The sequence below is a fragment of the Borostomias antarcticus genome (assembly GCF_949987555.1).
Source record: "Borostomias antarcticus genome assembly, chromosome: 11".
Classification (NCBI taxonomy): domain Eukaryota; kingdom Metazoa; phylum Chordata; class Actinopteri; order Stomiiformes; family Stomiidae; genus Borostomias; species Borostomias antarcticus.
The window spans coordinates 114,053-131,502 of record NC_140244.1 but is presented as its reverse complement, the minus strand read 5'-3'; the positions used below and the strand labels follow the sequence as shown (position 1 = coordinate 131,502).

The following is a 17,450-nucleotide window of genomic DNA, read 5'->3' as shown; positions in this document are numbered from 1 at the left end:
CTCCTAGCCTGATACTGCGCGCTTACGGTGTCACACAAAATGACGTCATTACGTCCAGATTGGGAACACTGGCGACTCTGTGACTGAGTGACGCGGACAAGCCTGTTAGTAGAGTAGTTCTATTATACAAGCCTGTTAGTAGAGTAGTTCTATTATACAAGCCTGTTAGTAGTGTAGTTCTATTAATCCATCCATGGGACCAGCCTGTTAGTGTAGTTCTATTAATCCATCCATGGGACCAGCCTGTTAGTAGTGTAGTTCTATTAATCCATCCATGGGACCAGCCTGTTAGTAGTGTAGTTCTATTAATCCATCCATGGGACCAGCCTGTTAGTAGTGTAGTTCTATTAATCCATCCATGGGACCAGCCTGTTAGTAGTGTAGTTCTATTAATACATCCATGGGACCAGCCTGTTAGTAGTGTAGTTATATTAATACATCCATGGGACCAGCCTGTTAGTGTAGTTCTATTAATCCATCCATGGGACCAGCCTGTTAGTAGTGTAGTTCTATTAATACATCCATGGGACCAGCCTGTTAGTAGTAGTAGTTCTATTAATACATCCATGGGACCAGCCTGTTAGTAGAGTAGTTCTATTAATACATCCATGGGACCAGCCTGTTAGTAGTGTAGTTCTATTAATCCATCCATGGGACCAGCCTGTTAGTAGTGTAGTTCTATTAATACATCCATGGGACCAGCCTGTTAGTAGTGTAGTTCTATTAATCCATCCATGGGACCAGCCTGTTAGTAGTGTAGTTCTATTAATACATCCATGGGACCAGCCTGTTAGTAGTGTAGTTCTATTAATCCATCCATGGGACCAGCCTGTTAGTATAGTTCTATTAATCCATCCATGGGACCAGCCTGTTAGTGTAGTTCTATTAATACATCCATGTGACCAGCCTGTTAGTAGTGGTTCTATTAATACATCCATGTGACCAGCCTGTTAGTAGTGTAGTTCTATTAATCCATCCATGGGACCAGCCTGTTAGTAGTGTAGTTCTATTAATCCATCCATGGGACCAGCCTGTTAGTAGTGTAGTTCTATTAATCCATCCATGGGACCAGCCTGTTAGTATAGTTCTATTAATCCATCCATGGGACCAGCCTGTTAGTGTAGTTCTATTAATACATCCATGTGACCAGCCTGTTAGTAGTGTAGTTCTATTAATACATCCATGTGACTGACCCTGGACCAGCAGGTCAACCCTGCAGCTCGCTGGGAATGAAACATGGAGGCAGTCAAAAGTCTTCATAAAGCACAGGTTTATTTATTTGTGCTAAACTTTATTTAACCAGGTTAAGACTAAACTATTTTGCAGAGCTGGCCAAGACAATTACAGACACACATTTCAACATAATACAGTACATTACAGATTAGGCATCTAACAATTAAAGATGAAAAAGAAAAGACACATCTTGTTACATATTGAAGGCAGGCAAGATTATTTCTAGCAATACAGTATTAGCCTACCACTTATTGGTCAAAATTTAATTTCTGCCATAACTTTTAACCTGGCTTCAAAATCTATCAGTGAGACAAGCTCCAGCAGATAAAAATAGGCGCATATCACGACTACAGGAAAATATGGACTGAAACAAAATTCCAAGTCTACAGTGGTCACAAAATTACACTTTATTTGATTTGCAATATATGTTATACATTTTGATGTTTTAAATCGTAAGAGACACAGCTGTTTCTAAGAATAGCCAAACCTCAAAGAAGCCATCTACAAAAAATGCATCCACAGGTGTGATAGCCTAATGGTCTTTATAAGTATGACTGGCGCCCCCTTCAGTTCATCTGCGGTATTGCATACCACGACCCCGCGTCACCAAGACCAAGAGCGATGCCCCTGTAGCATGGCCGTCTCCTAGACAACCACTCCCTGCTGTGTCCACATTCACAACATGGCCGAGCAGTGGACCCCCACACTCCTTCACAATCTAACACAAGAGAAAAAACATGGCGGAGCAGTGGACCCCCACACTCCTTCACAATCTAACACAAGAGAAAAAACATGGCGGAGCAGTGGACCCCCACACTCCTTCACAATCTAACACAAGAGAAAAAACATGGCGGAGCAGTGGACCCCCACACTCCTTCACAATCTAACACAAGAGAAAAAACATGGCGGAGCAGTGGACCCCCACACTCCTTCACAGTCTAACACAAGAGAAAAAACATGGCGGAGCAGTGGACCCCCACACTCCTTCACAGTCTAACACAAGAGAAAAAACATGGCGGAGCAGTGGACCCCCACACTCCTTCACAGTCTAACACAAGAGAAAAAACATGGCGGAGCAGTGGACCCCCACACTCCTTCACAATCTAACACAAGAGAAAAAACATGGCGGAGCAGTGGACCCCCACACTCCTTCACAGTCTAACACAAGAGAAAAGACAGGAACAACAGATTTGTGTGAGAGACTGCTTTTCACAATGAATAAACTGTTTCATTAAAGTAAGGATTATATATGTCTCCCAGAGTGGGAGGCTACAGTTCACAGTGAGTTCAGGAGATTGTAGCCTAAGATGATGTTTGAATACTGTCATCCTTCTTCCCCCCTTCCCGCGGTCATCATGAAGCCATCTCATCAGTCTCCTACAGACCACCTCCCCAGACAGTCTGACGGTCCTCTTTGTCATTCCAAAGAAGAGAGGAACACAGGGTCAGAGGTGTTTGTCATGGCAGGGGACTGGATCAATAGGTTTAAAGAACAAAGGCTGAGATCTGAACGGTTTGAGGCCAGTTGTCTCTATAATCCCATGACAGTAGAGACAGATATAAATGAGTGGTTTTATATTGTCTGTTTATACATGTTAGACTAGGTGAGAGAAGGCCTAAAGGAGGGAGGATGGAGGCTGTTTTGAAGGCGCTAGTCTCACGGTGCGTCGGTCTCCTCTCCTCCAGGCCGTCCTCTCCTCCAGGCCGTCCTCTCCTCCAGGCCGTCCTCTCCTCCAGGCCCTCCCCTCCAGACCGTCCCCTCCAGGCCGTCCTCCCCTCCAGACCCTCTCCTCCAGGCCGTCCTCTCCTCCAGACCCTCCCCTCCAGACCGTCCCCTCCAGACCCTCCCCTCCAGACCGTCCCCTCCAGACCCTCCCCTCCAGACCGTCCCCTCCAGACCCTCCCCTCCAGGCCGTCCTCCCCTCCAGACCCTCTCCTCCAGGCCGTCCTCTCCTCCAGACCGTCCCCTCCAGACCGTCCCCTCCAGACCGTCCCCTCCAGACCGTCCCCTCCAGACCCTCCCCTCCAGACCGTCCCCTCCAGACCCTCCCCTCCAGGCCGTCCTCCCCTCCAGACCCTCTCCTCCAGGCCGTCCTCTCCTCCAGGCCGTCCTCCCCTCCAGACCCTCCCCTCCAGACCGTCCCCTCCAGACCCTCCCCTCCAGGCCGTCCTCTCCTCCAGACCGTCCCCTCCAGACCCTCTCCTCCAGACCGTCCCCTCCAGACCCTCTCCTCCAGGCCGTCCTCTCCTCCAGACCCTCCCCTCCAGACCGTCCCCTCCAGACCGTCCCCTCCAGACCGTCCCCTCCAGACCGTCCCCTCCAGACCGTCCCCTCCAGACCGTCCCCTCCAGACCGTCCCCTCCAGACCCTCTCCTCCAGACCGTCCCCTCCAGACCGTCCTCTCCAGGCCCTCCCCTCCAGGCCGTCCTCTCCTCCAGACCGTCCCCTCCAGACCGTCCTCTCCAGGCCGTCCTCCCCAGACCCCCTCAGTGCCCGCGCTGGGAGGCCAGAGAACGGGTCACACCTGACCGCTGGTCCAGCCTCGGCGCGGCTGCTCTCCAGCTACCGGCAGAGGGGAGGGCCAGGGAGGCCGGGGCGGACCGGGAGCCTCTAGCCGGGAGGGAGGAGGGGGAGGAGGACGAGGGGGAGGAGGAGCAGGAGGAGGAGGATGAGGCCCTCTGGGGCCTGGCTCCCCTCTGACTGAGTCTCTTGTTCATGGTGAAGGCGAATGTCCTCTGCTCCCCACTCAGCTGCCGTAAGCGAATGAGCCGCTGCTGCTCCAGCCTGCTCAGGGTCTGCAGAGCAAGAGGGGGGGGGGGGGGGGGGCAGGGGGGGAGCACGGTGTGGGGGGGGCAGGGGGGAGCAGAGTGGGGGGGGGGGGGGCAACAGCAGCGTCATCATAATGCTGCATGCTGGCAAAGACAACTGAGGGAAAATAGATAGATGATACAGGAACAGATTATTTTTCAATTTCATGATGTGTATGCGGAACTTGAGATACAGAGTACATTCTTTAAATTAAAAAAATCCGTTATGCACCTGTTGAGATAGTATAGCCTGGCTAGAGATAGTGTCAAATCAAATCAAACTTTATTTGTATAGCGCATTTCATACACAGAGGCAACACAATGCGCTTTACAGATAGTAGCCTACAAGAGCTTATTTTTCGTCCCTCCCTGGCTGCCTCCGTCCCGTTGATGACCTGCAGTTCTATGTTGCTACCACAAGAGGCAGATAGACTGCATTTACCGTTTTCGGCCACGGGAGGGCAGCAACAGGCTTAGATAGACTGTGTTCCTTGTTCAGTTTCAGCAATTCAATGAGTATTTGAGTTGGGCTATATAGTTTATTATAGTATAGACCCAATATGACGCGAGGGGGCGGAGTCTTCCCACCACACCACTGTCCACGCCACGGACCCCACAACTCAGCCCCTGAGAGGGCTAGAGAAACACGGTCTTCACCGGTGGGGGCAGGTGGGTAGCCCAGAGAGGGGTCCACTGCCCCGGACCCAATATGACGCGAGTGGGCTAGAGACCCACGGTCTTCGCCAGTGGGTGCAAGGAGATTGCCCTGGGGTCACTGTACTGCGCTCAATCAGCTCTGACCCAAGCGGGCGTAGTCTCAGCACCACGCCACTATCCATGCCATGAACTCCACAACTCAGCCCCTGAGCGGGCTAGAGACACACGGTTTTCACAAGTGGGTGTATGGAGATTGCCCGGAAGTAACTGCACTACACTTGAACCGCTCTGACGTGAGGGGACGGAGTCTCGCCACCACGCCACGGACCCCACAGCCAATGGGCCTAGGATATAGACAATTAACTACCGGTGGAATGGTGGTGCAGCATCCATCGGGGACCCGCTGTAGGTCCGCTAGCCTTGTGTTATCTGGGTTTATCCCTTACCTTTGTCCAGAAACAGAAGTTGAACCAATTGCAGCAAAATAGCTAACGTTACAGGAATCATCAGTGTAACTGCTTTAGCCACTGACCGCTACCATTAATGTTATGGAAGCTGCTGCTAGTTGTTGTGAGCTCATGAGCTAACTGGCTATCCTGCTCTTCTTGTGCTGGATTAGCATTGGAAGCATTGGAGCTGATGTGTCCAGGCGACAAGACATATCTTAATTTATCAGACATCATTTCATGTCATTTCAATTCACAGCTATTTCAGTGGCATGACTAGCTTCCGTCCTACCAGTCCTGAACAGAAACAAGCCAGCCACGCACATGAGCCAGGCTGGACCTGGCCTGGTTTGCGCAGGACGCTATGGTTCAGGTTGGACTCATGAATAAAAACATTCGCAGAAAATGCTGTCCTCATCTCCTTTATGACATGGCCAAGCTGTAGGGATCGTCAATTGAAGTTGTAAATAGTTGGAATGTTTTTGTAGTTTGATTTAGTATAGAGCGGGAGGGTCTAACCCTAACCCTAACCCTAACCCTAACCCTAACCCTAACCCTAACCCTAACCCTAACCCTGCCAGACCCAAAGGGAGCCCCATACATCTAAGGAAAAATGAGTGTCATTATTGAGGCTGTAAATGTGTGACTTTTCCCAGTTGCCATGGCTGTAATTTGCACCACTGAGATCATTGAATGTTGAGCAGGAAAAGGCCTTTCTTCTCCGCCTTTGTAATGAGTCACAATGGTGTAACTCAGTATCTGAGAACTTAGGACGGATGAATTGCCATCTTGCCAAACAAAAGTAAACTAGTACACTTGTAAAATCGTTGTGGGAAAGTATCTTGATAAGATGGCACAAGAAACAGAAAATGTGGACATAAATGCTAAACAGCACACATTGCAATTGCTAAATATTTTTGATTCACAAAATCTGTTTCTGTGAGGAAATTGTGAACTGTTAGGCTATCCAATGTATCAGGCTACAGTACATGTCTGATTAACTTGAGCTTTGGTCATTATTTACATAGTTAACAGAGTAGCCTACTGCACGTCTGGGACTGGAATGGTTCAATATCACGTTATACGCCTTTTGTTTTATTAAGGAATTACATAAATTCAAGTTTTGTTCCCATGATTAGGCTAAAATTGACATATTTTACTTGTTTATTTCTTAAACAACTAGGCTATTTAACACAAAACGTCATTGAATCTCACCTTTGTAATTGAACTTAGAAAAGAAAAACATACAAAACAGAGAAGCTTGTTCATAAAAAACAAATATAACAACAACACCCGAGTAAATAGATAAAGCAGACCATTACCTTCATAAGTTGCTTCTGTTCCTTTATGAAATGATTATTGACCGTTTGAGAGGCAGTCATCAGGTCTGAAGCGCACAGGGAGTAAACAGGGTCACTTCTGTACAGAGCGGACAGCGAGAAGGAAGGACTGCTGTCCATGTCGCATATGCACCGTTAATGATATGAATAAGATAGTTACTTATATGAAGGCGGGAAAGCAAATGTAAGCTACAGAAGAAAGAAAAGCGCTAACACTGGAAGAGAGGCGGGCTAAGTGACAGATCAGAGACTTGGTCCCCCAGGGGGTCATGCGACGCGCAGCGTGCTCAGTATGATGCGTGTTGGGGGCTTCCAGGTCCAGGGTTCATTTGGAAGAAACCAAATTAAAGAAAGAGGGTGTTTGGCTTTTTGAAAGAGGTTATGGTGGCTTTTCGAGGTGGTCTATGACATAATTCAAATAATACATTCAGCTCAGTAGAGAAAATAATCATAGCTCTGAATTGTAAAATTTAATGGTAAACAAACAATAACAGAAATGTAAAAAAAGAAAGAAAAAAGAAACACCCCCAAATCTGAGGGGGCACGTGCCCCCTCAAGTTCTATAGGCATGACGCCTCTGCCCCCCCCCCCCCCCTCCCATCCCAACAACCCACCATCTCTCAAAAGCACAAGCCTCATCTCAGAGCATAGAGATGAATTGTAGGCTATAACTAAAAGCCGTCGCACAAAAGAGACGAAAAAAGATCCTACTTCACATGCATCAATAGTAGTTTTATGGTGGAACTTGTCTTAAAAAAAAAAAAAAAAAACATTCTTCTCAGCTGGAAGAAGACTGGTCTTATTTGTCCCATCAGAATACGTTATTTATGCCAACAGCGCCATCTGGTGGATGCAAGCAAATGCACTGACGCAAACTGGATTGGGTAGTCCATCAAATATTCTGCTTGCTGCATAGCAGTCTTGTGATAGCATTTTAATCATTGCTACAGTATGATGCGTGTTGTTATGCTATTGCCTAGATAGACTATATGTGATATAAGTGAGACGTGTGACATGAGACATGACACTTGATACGTTTATAATTGATTGGTTGGTTTTGCACAGGGTTATCTTGAGTCAGTTGTCAATTTGCACCTGACCATAATGTTTGACATCTTAGGCAATATTCTCTCTGCCGAGTTTTCTCTTGGTGGTCAAAAGGGTGTTACAACGCAATAATATGGGAAGCAGAGAATTGAAACCGAAGCGGCCTACACCTGGACATCCCAGTATGTGTATAACCCCCTTCCCCACCGTCATCACTCTGAGTGACACCCCAGTGGCCACTTCCGTTTCCTGGGCACCACCATCTCCTGGGACCTCAAATAGGAGCTGAACATCAGCTGTATTGGTGCTGAACCCCCAGTCCTTGGCTGGCAGTTGAAGTCGTCAGCATAGAGGCAGTGGTGAGGGAAGACTGGGAGATACGCTGGTGTGATTCACGAGGGTGGAGGCAACGCACGCACAACCAGCGTTCAGTGTCTTGCAATTGCCGGGAGGTGGGATCGAACCGGGGACCTTTCGATCCCCAGCCCAGCCAGTAACTGTCATCTGATCACTGAAAATTCAATTGTAGTCCCTTACATTACAAGGTACTGGAAAAAGAAATCTGATTACAGTAATGTTACTCACAACACTAGCTGCTTATGTAGGTTAATTGCTAAATTCACTAAATATGGTTGTGTATATAACTGCTAATCATCATACTAACATTACAATGGTATCATGGCCGTAATACTAGTATAACTGAACAGGTATATATCTTTATGTGAAATATAACAACCACAGTGTGGCCGTGCAGTAGGTTAGAAACCACCTCAGCAGACCTCTGCTTGGTTCCATCACATCGGTGCTAACAAAACACTGTTCCACCCCATGAAACCCCCTCCTGCTTGGACAAACACACAGAAACTCAACCACAACCCATTACAGGCGCATTACATTACCCCCAATACACAGTCTTATGGACTTGAAGTCTAAATGGCCCAAAAAGCCACAAAAGAAAAGGCAGTGGTTCAAGCCCAGAGAGGGAGGTGGCCAGAGGAAATGGCAACCAGGAATGTGGAATTAGAACTATTTTTGATTCCTGTCCAGTAACTATTTACATTGCAGTCCACCGTCTGTGACATCAGAAGGAAGACTTTATAAATGAATGGACAGAGGCAGAGGGTTTGCTAACACCAGCATTAATGGCATCACAGCTTTCCTGAGGAGAGGCCGAGAGAGAACTGGTTCACGTCTTGTGATGGACAGAAGAAATATTATGCTCATTTGTTCCTTGCTTTTATACATCATCAGTCAGGTGAGGGCGTACAACTCCCACTTTTCTTTTTTATAGCCAGTCAAAGTGAGATCAGCAACGTGATATGTGCTTGGATGAGCAGCAGACAGGAAGCAGGAATCTGGTTGTGTTGTCGGTTGTGGTCCTTCTCAGAGAAGCAGCTCATACATGGAGCCTGGGAGTGTTTGCACTTGTCACAGGGATGTTGGATTGAGCTGTTCTTGTGCTGCGCTGCCATGCAAGGTTTTTAGTTCGGCATTGTTACATAACGTGATGAATGTCTTTGACTGCTGGAGGCAAAGGACTGGAGAACTGTGGGTGACAAAATAGAAATATAATAGAAAATGACTAGAATCTCACAGAACGTCAATGGTACGCATCAATGAGGTAAATGGTAAATGGACTGCACTTATATATCGCTTTTCCACCTTAGCGGCACTCAAAGCGCTTTACAATGGCCTCTCATTCACCCATTCACACACACACTCACACACCAGTGGCGGTAGCTGCATGCAAGGTGCTAACCTGCTCACTGGGAGCAGTTTGGTAAAGGAAATGACTGGAGCCCAGAGGAGGAAGTGATACCATCTGCAGACAAAATGTATTTACGCCTGTAAATGTGAGACTATTTCACACTGATAGGCCTGTAAATGTGAGACTATTTCACACTGATAGGCCTGTAAATGTGAGACTATTTCACACTGATAGGCTACACATTGATACAGATAAATCCTCGGCCTGTTCTCTGACACTAAAACAATTGATCCTGGTTTCCTGACTACTGAGCCAGACATAATAATAAATTAACAGACATAATACATTCTACCTGTGCTGTATATATGAATTTGTTCATGTTTGTTTGACTCCACCTCAACCATAAAACCTCATCCTGCATGTGGCGCACTGTACGTCTCGTAATCACATTCTTTCTCAGAAGTAAAAGGCCTGGCTTGCCTGACTTGGCAGGCTTCCCTTTTGCATTGTTTTCCCTTCATTGCACCTTGTTTATATTCTACAGACTAAACAAAAATCCACAGAGCACATTTCCTGTCTCCTTTAAAGCTTGTCAGAAACGTTGAGCCTTTCATCTTGCCTAACAGTGGAGGAGTGAGGCATTGCAGTCTTGAGAATGTTTAAATACAGTAGACTACAGCTAGACAGATGCAGAGCAGACAACCAGGTTACAAAAGCACATATCCCCCCCCTACCCCACAGCTGTTCATTATTCTGCTGTAACCCCCCCCCATTTTCAGGTTTGGTCCCAGCTGTGTGGGGGCCCATGCCTCTGCCCACGGACCGCGCCACGCTGCCCCCCGGGGGTGGGCCTGGTCCTGGATGGGTGCCGCTGCTGCCGGGTGTGTGCCAGGCAGGAGGGCGAGGCGTGCTCGGAGAGGAACGTGTGTGACAGACAGAGAGCCCTGCAGTGTGACTACAGCACCAGCTTCCCTGGAGGTCCTGGACAATGTGTCCGTGAGTATACAGGATAGACTACTCAGTGAGTATACAGGATAGACTACTGTACTTCAGCGTCAGTGAGTATACAGGATAGACTACTCAGTTAGTATACAGGATAGCCTACTCAGTTAGTATACAGGATAGACTACTCAGTGAGTATACAGGATAGACTACTCAGTGAGTATACAGGATAGACTACTCAGTGAGTATACAGGATATACTACTCAGTGAGTATACAGGATAGACTACTCAGTGAGTATACAGGATAGACTACTCAGTGAGTATACAGGATAGACTACTCAGTGAGTATACAGGATAGACTACTCAGTTAGTATACAGGATAGACTACTCAGTTAGTATACAGGATAGACTACTCAGTGAGTATACAGGATACTGTACTTCACTGTCAGTTAGTTTACAGGATACTGTACTTCACTGTCAGTTAGTATACAGGATACTGTACTTCAGAGTCAGTGAGTATACAGGATACTGTACGGCTACATGTATTGTAATGGTGAAGACGATGCTGATGCAGATGTTGTTGATCTAACCAGTCAGGATTATAATCCCAGTAGGGAGGGGCTCCCTCCACTGTGTCTAGAATACTGTCAGGAAATAACCAGTCAGGATTATAATCCCAGTAGGGAGGGGCTCTCTCCACTGTGTCTAGAATACTGTCAGGAAATAACCAGTCAGGATTATAATCCCAGTAGGGAGGGGCTCTCTCCATGTGTCTAGAATACTGTACTGACAGAGCGGAGCATTAGTGCTTCTCACAGGATGTTTGTGTCTGTGTCCTCTCCAGCCCTGGCCCGGTGCATTATGGGCCGTCTGTCTGTCTCTCATCTGCTCTTCCCCGGTCTCCCTGTGGTCAGGGCAGGACTCGCTGGGCTGTGATGTCAACGGCGTGCGTCTCGGGGAGGGCCAGACATTCCAGCCCTCGTGTGCACAGCTGTGCCACTGCTTGGGCGGCGGACTGACCTGTGTGCCGCTGTGCACGGATGACCTCCAGACGCCCCCCGCGCGCTGCCCCAACCCCCAGCTGGTGCGTCTGCCAGGGAGCTGCTGCAAGACGTGGGTCTGTGACCGCCTGGACAACAGCATCTACCCACACACACTGACCGGTATGGTCGGGATACACCAGGGGGTTGGAGAACACACATACATACATGTATACTGTACAAACCAACATAAATACATATACATACATACATATACATACATACATACATACATACATACATACATACATACATACATACATACATACATACATACATACATAAGCAATAAACCACTCGAGGCCGTGTGTTATAGTGATTTTATAACAGCTAGGGGGCGTTGTTAGGCACGACGCGAAGCGGAGTAAAACCCCCCTAGCTGTTATTAAATCACTATAACACACGACCTCGAGTGGTTTATTGCTTTTATACAATGGTTACTACAGCTATTAGTGTAAAATAAACACACAGCAATGTAAAATATTAAGATTTATTGAAAAACGAAGCATCATTCCCTCAATTCCGCCGAGCAAAATAGTTCCCCTAACAAAAGGGTTGCCAAGCAACAACAACAACTACAATGCATTGGATCAAATGGGAGGCGCATTTAATACTGAAAATAAAATAATATGCGGTCCCAGGTGTGTGTTACAAAGTATTTAAACACGGCTTCCAGCCAATCAGAATCAAGAACCAGAACTAACCATTGTATAAACATACATACATATACATACATACATACATACATACATACATACATACATACATACATACATACATACACACATACATACATACATACATACATACATACATACATACATACATACACACATACATACATACATACACACATACATACATACATACATACATGTTCCTCGTCCATGAGGATAGAACTGTTTCATTGCAGGTTAAAGGTCAGTCATCCTGACCTCTTAGGGGACAAGTGCATAATTTGACCTTTGACTTTGACCTAAATGCATTTTCTTGAATTCTGGTGATTTCAAAAGTATCACCAACTGAATGGGCACCCCCAACTTAGTTGGAAATGGCACCTTCAATGTTATTCTACTGTGTATATATATATATATACCCCAGCATACTGTGTATAGGCCTATATATCCCAGCATACTGTGTATAGGCCTATATACCCCAGCATACTGTGTATATATATATATACCCCAGCATACTGTGTATAGGCCTATATATCCCAGCATAATGTGTATAGGCCTATATACCCCAGCATACTGTGTATATATATATATACCCCAGCATACTGTGTATAGGCCTATATATCCCAGCATACTGTGTATAGGCCTATATACCCCAGCATACTGTGTATATATATATATATACCCCAGCATACTGTGTATAGGCCTATATACCCCAGCATACTGTGTATATATATATACCCCAGCATACTGTGTATAGGCCTATATACCCCAGCATACTGTGTATATATATATACCCCAGCATACTGTGTATAGGCCTATATACCCCAGCATACTGTGTATAGGCCTATATACCCCAGCATACTGTGTATATATATATATACCCCAGCATAGCAGTCTGCTGTGTCCTGCATGGCTCCCGTGTGTCTCCTGTGCTTTCTACTGTGGTTGGTTCCAAAGTTAAGCATGTTGAATATTATTGGCGGCCATCTTGAATTTGACCTCTCCCTGGCCTCAGGGGTCAAATCTGACTTGCCTCCACATCTAAAAATAAATATTATGGTATGTACTAACTATGGTAGAAATGTCATGCTTTTTTCAAAAGGTGCACCATTTATCTGCTAATCCGCCGTACTGTTTGTCAGGATTAAAGATCTTGAGCCTCGTGAGACCGTCCTGATCTAGCGAGATCACATCCTGTTTCTCTCTACAGCTCAGTCAATCCCTCAAACCATGATCGTGGGCGGGACTACTCGCCTTGACAGACTAACTCCTTCAGCCAATCAGCATAACAAAACGTTTTGCCAAATCTAGTTGGAAGAATGTGGAAAACGAACCTGATGCGAGATAAAGATAAAAGTCAAAACGTAATTGGAGAATAGTGGTTGGAGATAGGTGCAAGTCCAGACTGAGCTGTGGAGAGACCCTGAATGTATCTCTAGAGATCAGATGGTCTCATGAGACTCTAGACCAGCTGCTTCTGGTTTCACAATAAAGATTCAACGGTAAGGCTGGTTTGCTTGTCTTATGAACATAATACTGATACTATGTACAATGAAATTCTTTAGGTGTACATGACCATAAAAATATATTACAGCTGTAGATTTGTATCTTAACTCTACCACAGCATAGCAGTCTACACCATAATAGTCTTAAATAACCAATCCCTCTTATATTCTCATTTGATAGAATCATGAGTATTATCAGTAACACTCAGACAGAATGTCCTTTTATGGGAGCAATGAGGAATCTCATCTTTCTTCATTTCAACATTTGTTCCACCGCATTCCAGTGGAGAGAGCGGAGCGGTCCGGTCCACCTCCGGGCCTGAGGTCCAACAGCGTTGATCAGATGACGGCCTGGCGCCCGTGGTCCCTCAGCTGCGGCCCAGGCGTGTCCACTCGCACCTGGAGCTCAAACCGGGCCTGCCGCCCGCTGCCCCTGAACCCACTGTGCCAGATCCGGCCGCGCCAGGCCGCCAGCGCGCCCCACGGTCTGCAGACGGTGAGTGGCTGACAGGAGCCAATCCCTTTACCCTTCTTGACCTTTTCACATACTGTAGAGCCCCTCGATGCTCAGCGTCTGCTTGGTTTGAGAGTTGCTTCTAGTTGAGAGAGGGCTGGCTGGTATAGAGGTGGACTGGTTTCCTGATGCCCTCATACTGTTGCAACTCATACTGTTGCAACATGCTGTTGCAATGTTTCCAACTTTCTCACTTTCAAAATCAGAATCAGAAGTAGGTTTGTTTGCCAAGAACCTTTTAACATAATGAGGAATTTCACTGGGTGGATGATGCACAATAGGTGCTTAATTGTCGATCGTTGTAGTACTTCTTGAAGAGATGAGTTTTGAGCCTGCGATGAAAGATGGGCAGCGACTCTGCTGTCCTGACGTCAGTGGGCAGTTCATTCCATCACTGCGGGGCCAGGACAGAGAAGAGCCGTGACCGTGTCGATCGACCACAGGGGCCTCGGAGTGATGGTAGCAGAGCGTAGCGGTCGGGGGGGGGGGGGTGTAGGATTTGACCATGGCCTGGAGGTAGGAGGAGGCTGTTCCTTTCATTGCCCTGTAGGGTAGTACCAGAGTTTTAAACTGGATGCGAGCCGCTACAGGGAGCCAGTGTAGAAAACAGAGAAGGGAAGTTGTGTGGGAGAACTTGGGGTGGTTGAACACCAGGCGAGCAGCAGCTTTCTGGACAAGTTCCAGAGGTTTAATGGCTGACGCCGGGGCCCCAGCAAGGAGGGAGTTGCAGTAGTCCAGGCGGGAGATGACCAGGGCCAGGGACCAGACAGAAATGCTGGAATAACGACATGGCAACTGGTAGAGGTGAGTCATTGAGGAGGGACGCTATTAGGACGCTATGGCTCAATGAAACAATCTGATATCAGCTAGTTTTAATTAGTTTTGACAATGTGAATAATATCAATGATTGCAGCTTTAACGCGCCACAAAACATGCACCTGACTACGCGTACGCGTTGCTAAACAGCAAGGGCTTCTGGGTTGTCTGACCACTGTTGTGTATTCCAGGACGCTGGCATGCGTGAGGACAGCTACAGGTCTTCCTTGCCTGTCGGTCTGGAGCTCCAGGGCTGCCGGAGCGTGCGGGTTTACAGACCCCGGTTCTGTGGTCTGTCCTGCCCAGACGGACGCTGCTGCAGCCCCTACCGGACCAGGACCGCCCGCCCGGCCTTGCGCTGCCCCCACGGCAGGCTGATGATCCAGTCCTGCTCCTGCCACCACTATAACTGCCCCCACTCACTACTGCCCCCGCCCCCCAGGAGAGGCCTGCCCTGGTCGTAGAGTGGGGTAATATGGAGAAGACCCCTGCATGGGAGATGGGCAGGTCCTGTCACGAAAGATACAATGTTTGGTTGTTTTTTTGTTGTTGTTTTTTTAAACTATGATCCAACTCCCCTAATTAAACTTCAACTCAAACAAACATTTAGAGAATTCAAAACATAGAGTATTCAAGACAACACAATTTGCTTTTTCCCAAAACAATTCTGTTATAATATGCTGCTATAATTCTTGGTTTTTCTACAGTACAGGCTTGATTGAATTCCAGACAATATTTCCCTCATAATTCAACACTGACCATGTTCAAGATTTGAGATAACTTTAGGTGTCATCAGAGGTGTCTGGTTGTGATTGCTTGTTGATATTTTATGCTGTCTATATGTTTTCAAATAAAGTAAATGTACAGTATTGCAGTTGGACTATATGTCAAAACCAAGTGTGTGTGTGTGAGTGTGTGCGTGTATTTATACTTATGTGTAGGCTATTTATAAGTGTGACTATGTGCAACAGTTATAGTAGGGAAACAAGGTGTCTTTGAAACGTCTGAGCAGATGTATGTCTGGAGGAATATTTACTTCCTATAGGAACTAAAGAATAAAAGAGTCTGTAAATCTAAGTGTCCAACCTGATCTTAAGCATATATTTTATATTTTAGTAATTAAACGATTGCATTTGAGTTAGTCGGTTTTCAACAGGCCTTCTAACTTAAACTAAACTAATAAAGTGTCCCTTGAATATCTCGAGCTCAGTTAAACAGGCAATCAGAGTAGAACAACTACAACTGATGAATAACTTTCAACATGCACCATGTTTGTAAACCACGTGTCGTGGCGTCAGTGCATGAAACGAACCTTCAATTTCATAAATTACGTTACAGGACGTCATTCGTGTAGCTCTTCATATGAAAGAGTAACTTTGCTGTTTCCACTCCGCTGTGGAGAGACGGTCGGGACATGTCTGATCCAGCCGGCCGCGCTCTGAACCGCACCTGTGAGGAAATAAATACACATTTTACGCATATGTTTCTGCCCGCGATATACGTGATAGTTTTCGTCGTCGGGACTTTTGCCAACATCTGGGGGTTAAGAAGTGTGTTTACAGGTTGGGGTAAACTCGGAAATATAAACATATTCATTCTTAACCTTGGGATAGCTGACTTGCTGTATATATTCACCTTACCTTTTTTGGTCGTTTATTACGCGCGGAACAGTACGTGGATCTTTGGACAAACATTCTGCAAAATCACCAGGTTTTGCTTCAACCTCAACCTCTACGGCAGTATCGGATTTCTGACCTGTATCAGCATCTACAGATACTTGGGCATCGTACATCCAATGAAAGTGATGGGGAAAATCAATAACTGGCACTCTGTGTCAATCAGCTCTCTGGTCTGGATTCTGGTTTTCATCCAGATACTCCCAGATATGTTCTTTGACAAGACTAAGACAAATTCCTCAGCATGCTACGACACAACAGACGACAACCTTATCGAGGATTACCTGCCATATAGCATCGGCTGGACTATTACTGGATTCATTATTCCCTTGCTTATTATTCTAATCTGCTACGGGCACATAATTGTGGTTCTTGCCACCGATAAAGTAAACGACACTACTCTACTGAAACAACGATGTTTGAAACTTGTCATTATTGTGACCGTTTTATTTTCAGTTTGTTTTATCCCATATCATGTCTTCAGAAATCTCAATTTGAAGACAAGGATTTTGAAAAAGAAGGGAACATGCAACGCAAGCTTCAATGACATTTATGTTGCTCATCAGATCAGCCGCGGCCTCGCCTGCTTGAACAGCGCAATCAATCCCTTAATTTACTTAATCGGAAACGATGACTTCGTCGCACGCTTCCGGGATTTCTGCAAACGAGCCAGGATGTCTGTGGTTCATTGGGCCATGTACCGTAATCCATCTGCAGAAGAAGAGACTCAACCTGCAGACTTAGAGGAACTCGCCTAATCTAACATGTTGAACTGAAGCCTCTTACTACATTGGCGCTTATCAATGCGGCCAGTATACAGCCTACTGTAATTATTCTGTACTTTATACAGCCTACTGTAATTATTCTGTACTTTGATGTGGTTTGTTATTGTGTTGCAGTAGCCTGCAGATAACCCGTAGGGTACTGCATGACCTCTGTGACAACATCATGAGATACATGTGGATTGTGTAGAATAAGCACCTTTTTATGTGCTATCTATCTATCTATCTATCTATCTATCTATCTATCTATCTATCTATC

At 46.2% G+C, this 17,450-nt stretch overlaps 3 protein-coding genes and 1 long non-coding RNA gene across 4 annotated transcripts; 2 read left to right on the top strand and 2 right to left on the bottom strand.

The window, feature by feature from the left end:
* Nucleotides 1-1,253: 1,253 nt before the first annotated feature.
* LOC311314901 lies at nt 1,254-3,035 on the bottom strand. The gene is made up of 2 exons (XR_014630648.1): nt 2,826-3,035; nt 1,254-2,645 (listed from the first exon to the last, which is right to left on the bottom strand). It is a non-coding gene; the product is annotated as an uncharacterized lncRNA (long non-coding RNA).
* Nucleotides 3,036-3,606: 571 nt separating this feature from the next.
* Nucleotides 3,607-6,762, bottom strand: LOC311315285 (uncharacterized protein). Its single transcript, XM_084445919.1, has 2 exons — nt 6,467-6,762; nt 3,607-4,029 (listed from the first exon to the last, which is right to left on the bottom strand). Exons 1-2 carry the CDS (start codon nt 6,602-6,604, stop codon nt 3,721-3,723), a joined length of 447 nt encoding a protein of 148 aa, XP_084302045.1. The 5' UTR covers nt 6,605-6,762; the 3' UTR covers nt 3,607-3,720.
* Nucleotides 6,763-9,134: 2,372 nt separating this feature from the next.
* LOC311315085 (CCN family member 2-like) lies at nt 9,135-15,197 on the top strand (the record flags this gene model as incomplete). The annotated part of the gene is made up of 5 exons (XM_084445685.1): nt 9,135-9,152; nt 10,019-10,235; nt 11,096-11,344; nt 13,688-13,899; nt 14,925-15,197. The coding sequence occupies 5 exons, from the start codon at nt 9,135-9,137 to the stop codon at nt 15,195-15,197; spliced, it is 969 nt and encodes a 322-aa protein (XP_084301811.1).
* A 950-nt stretch (nt 15,198-16,147) lies between these two features.
* On the top strand, nt 16,148-17,167 carry LOC311315084 (P2Y purinoceptor 1; the record flags this gene model as incomplete). Its single annotated transcript, XM_084445684.1, has 1 exon — nt 16,148-17,167. The coding sequence occupies one exon, from the start codon at nt 16,148-16,150 to the stop codon at nt 17,165-17,167; it is 1,020 nt and encodes a 339-aa protein (XP_084301810.1).
* Between the last annotated feature and the right edge of the window lie 283 nt (nt 17,168-17,450).

What these genes read in the sequence shown, in the direction of transcription:
- LOC311315285 (XM_084445919.1), bottom strand. Translation starts at nt 6,604, where the DNA reads ATGGACAGCAGTCCTTCCTTCTCGCTGTCCGCTCTGTACAGAAGTGAC. An exon ending in AACAGAAGCAACTTATGAAG is followed by an intron (nt 4,030 to 6,466) that starts GTAATGGTCTGC and finishes CTTGCTCTGCAG; the next exon opens with ACCCTGAGCAGGCTGGAGCA.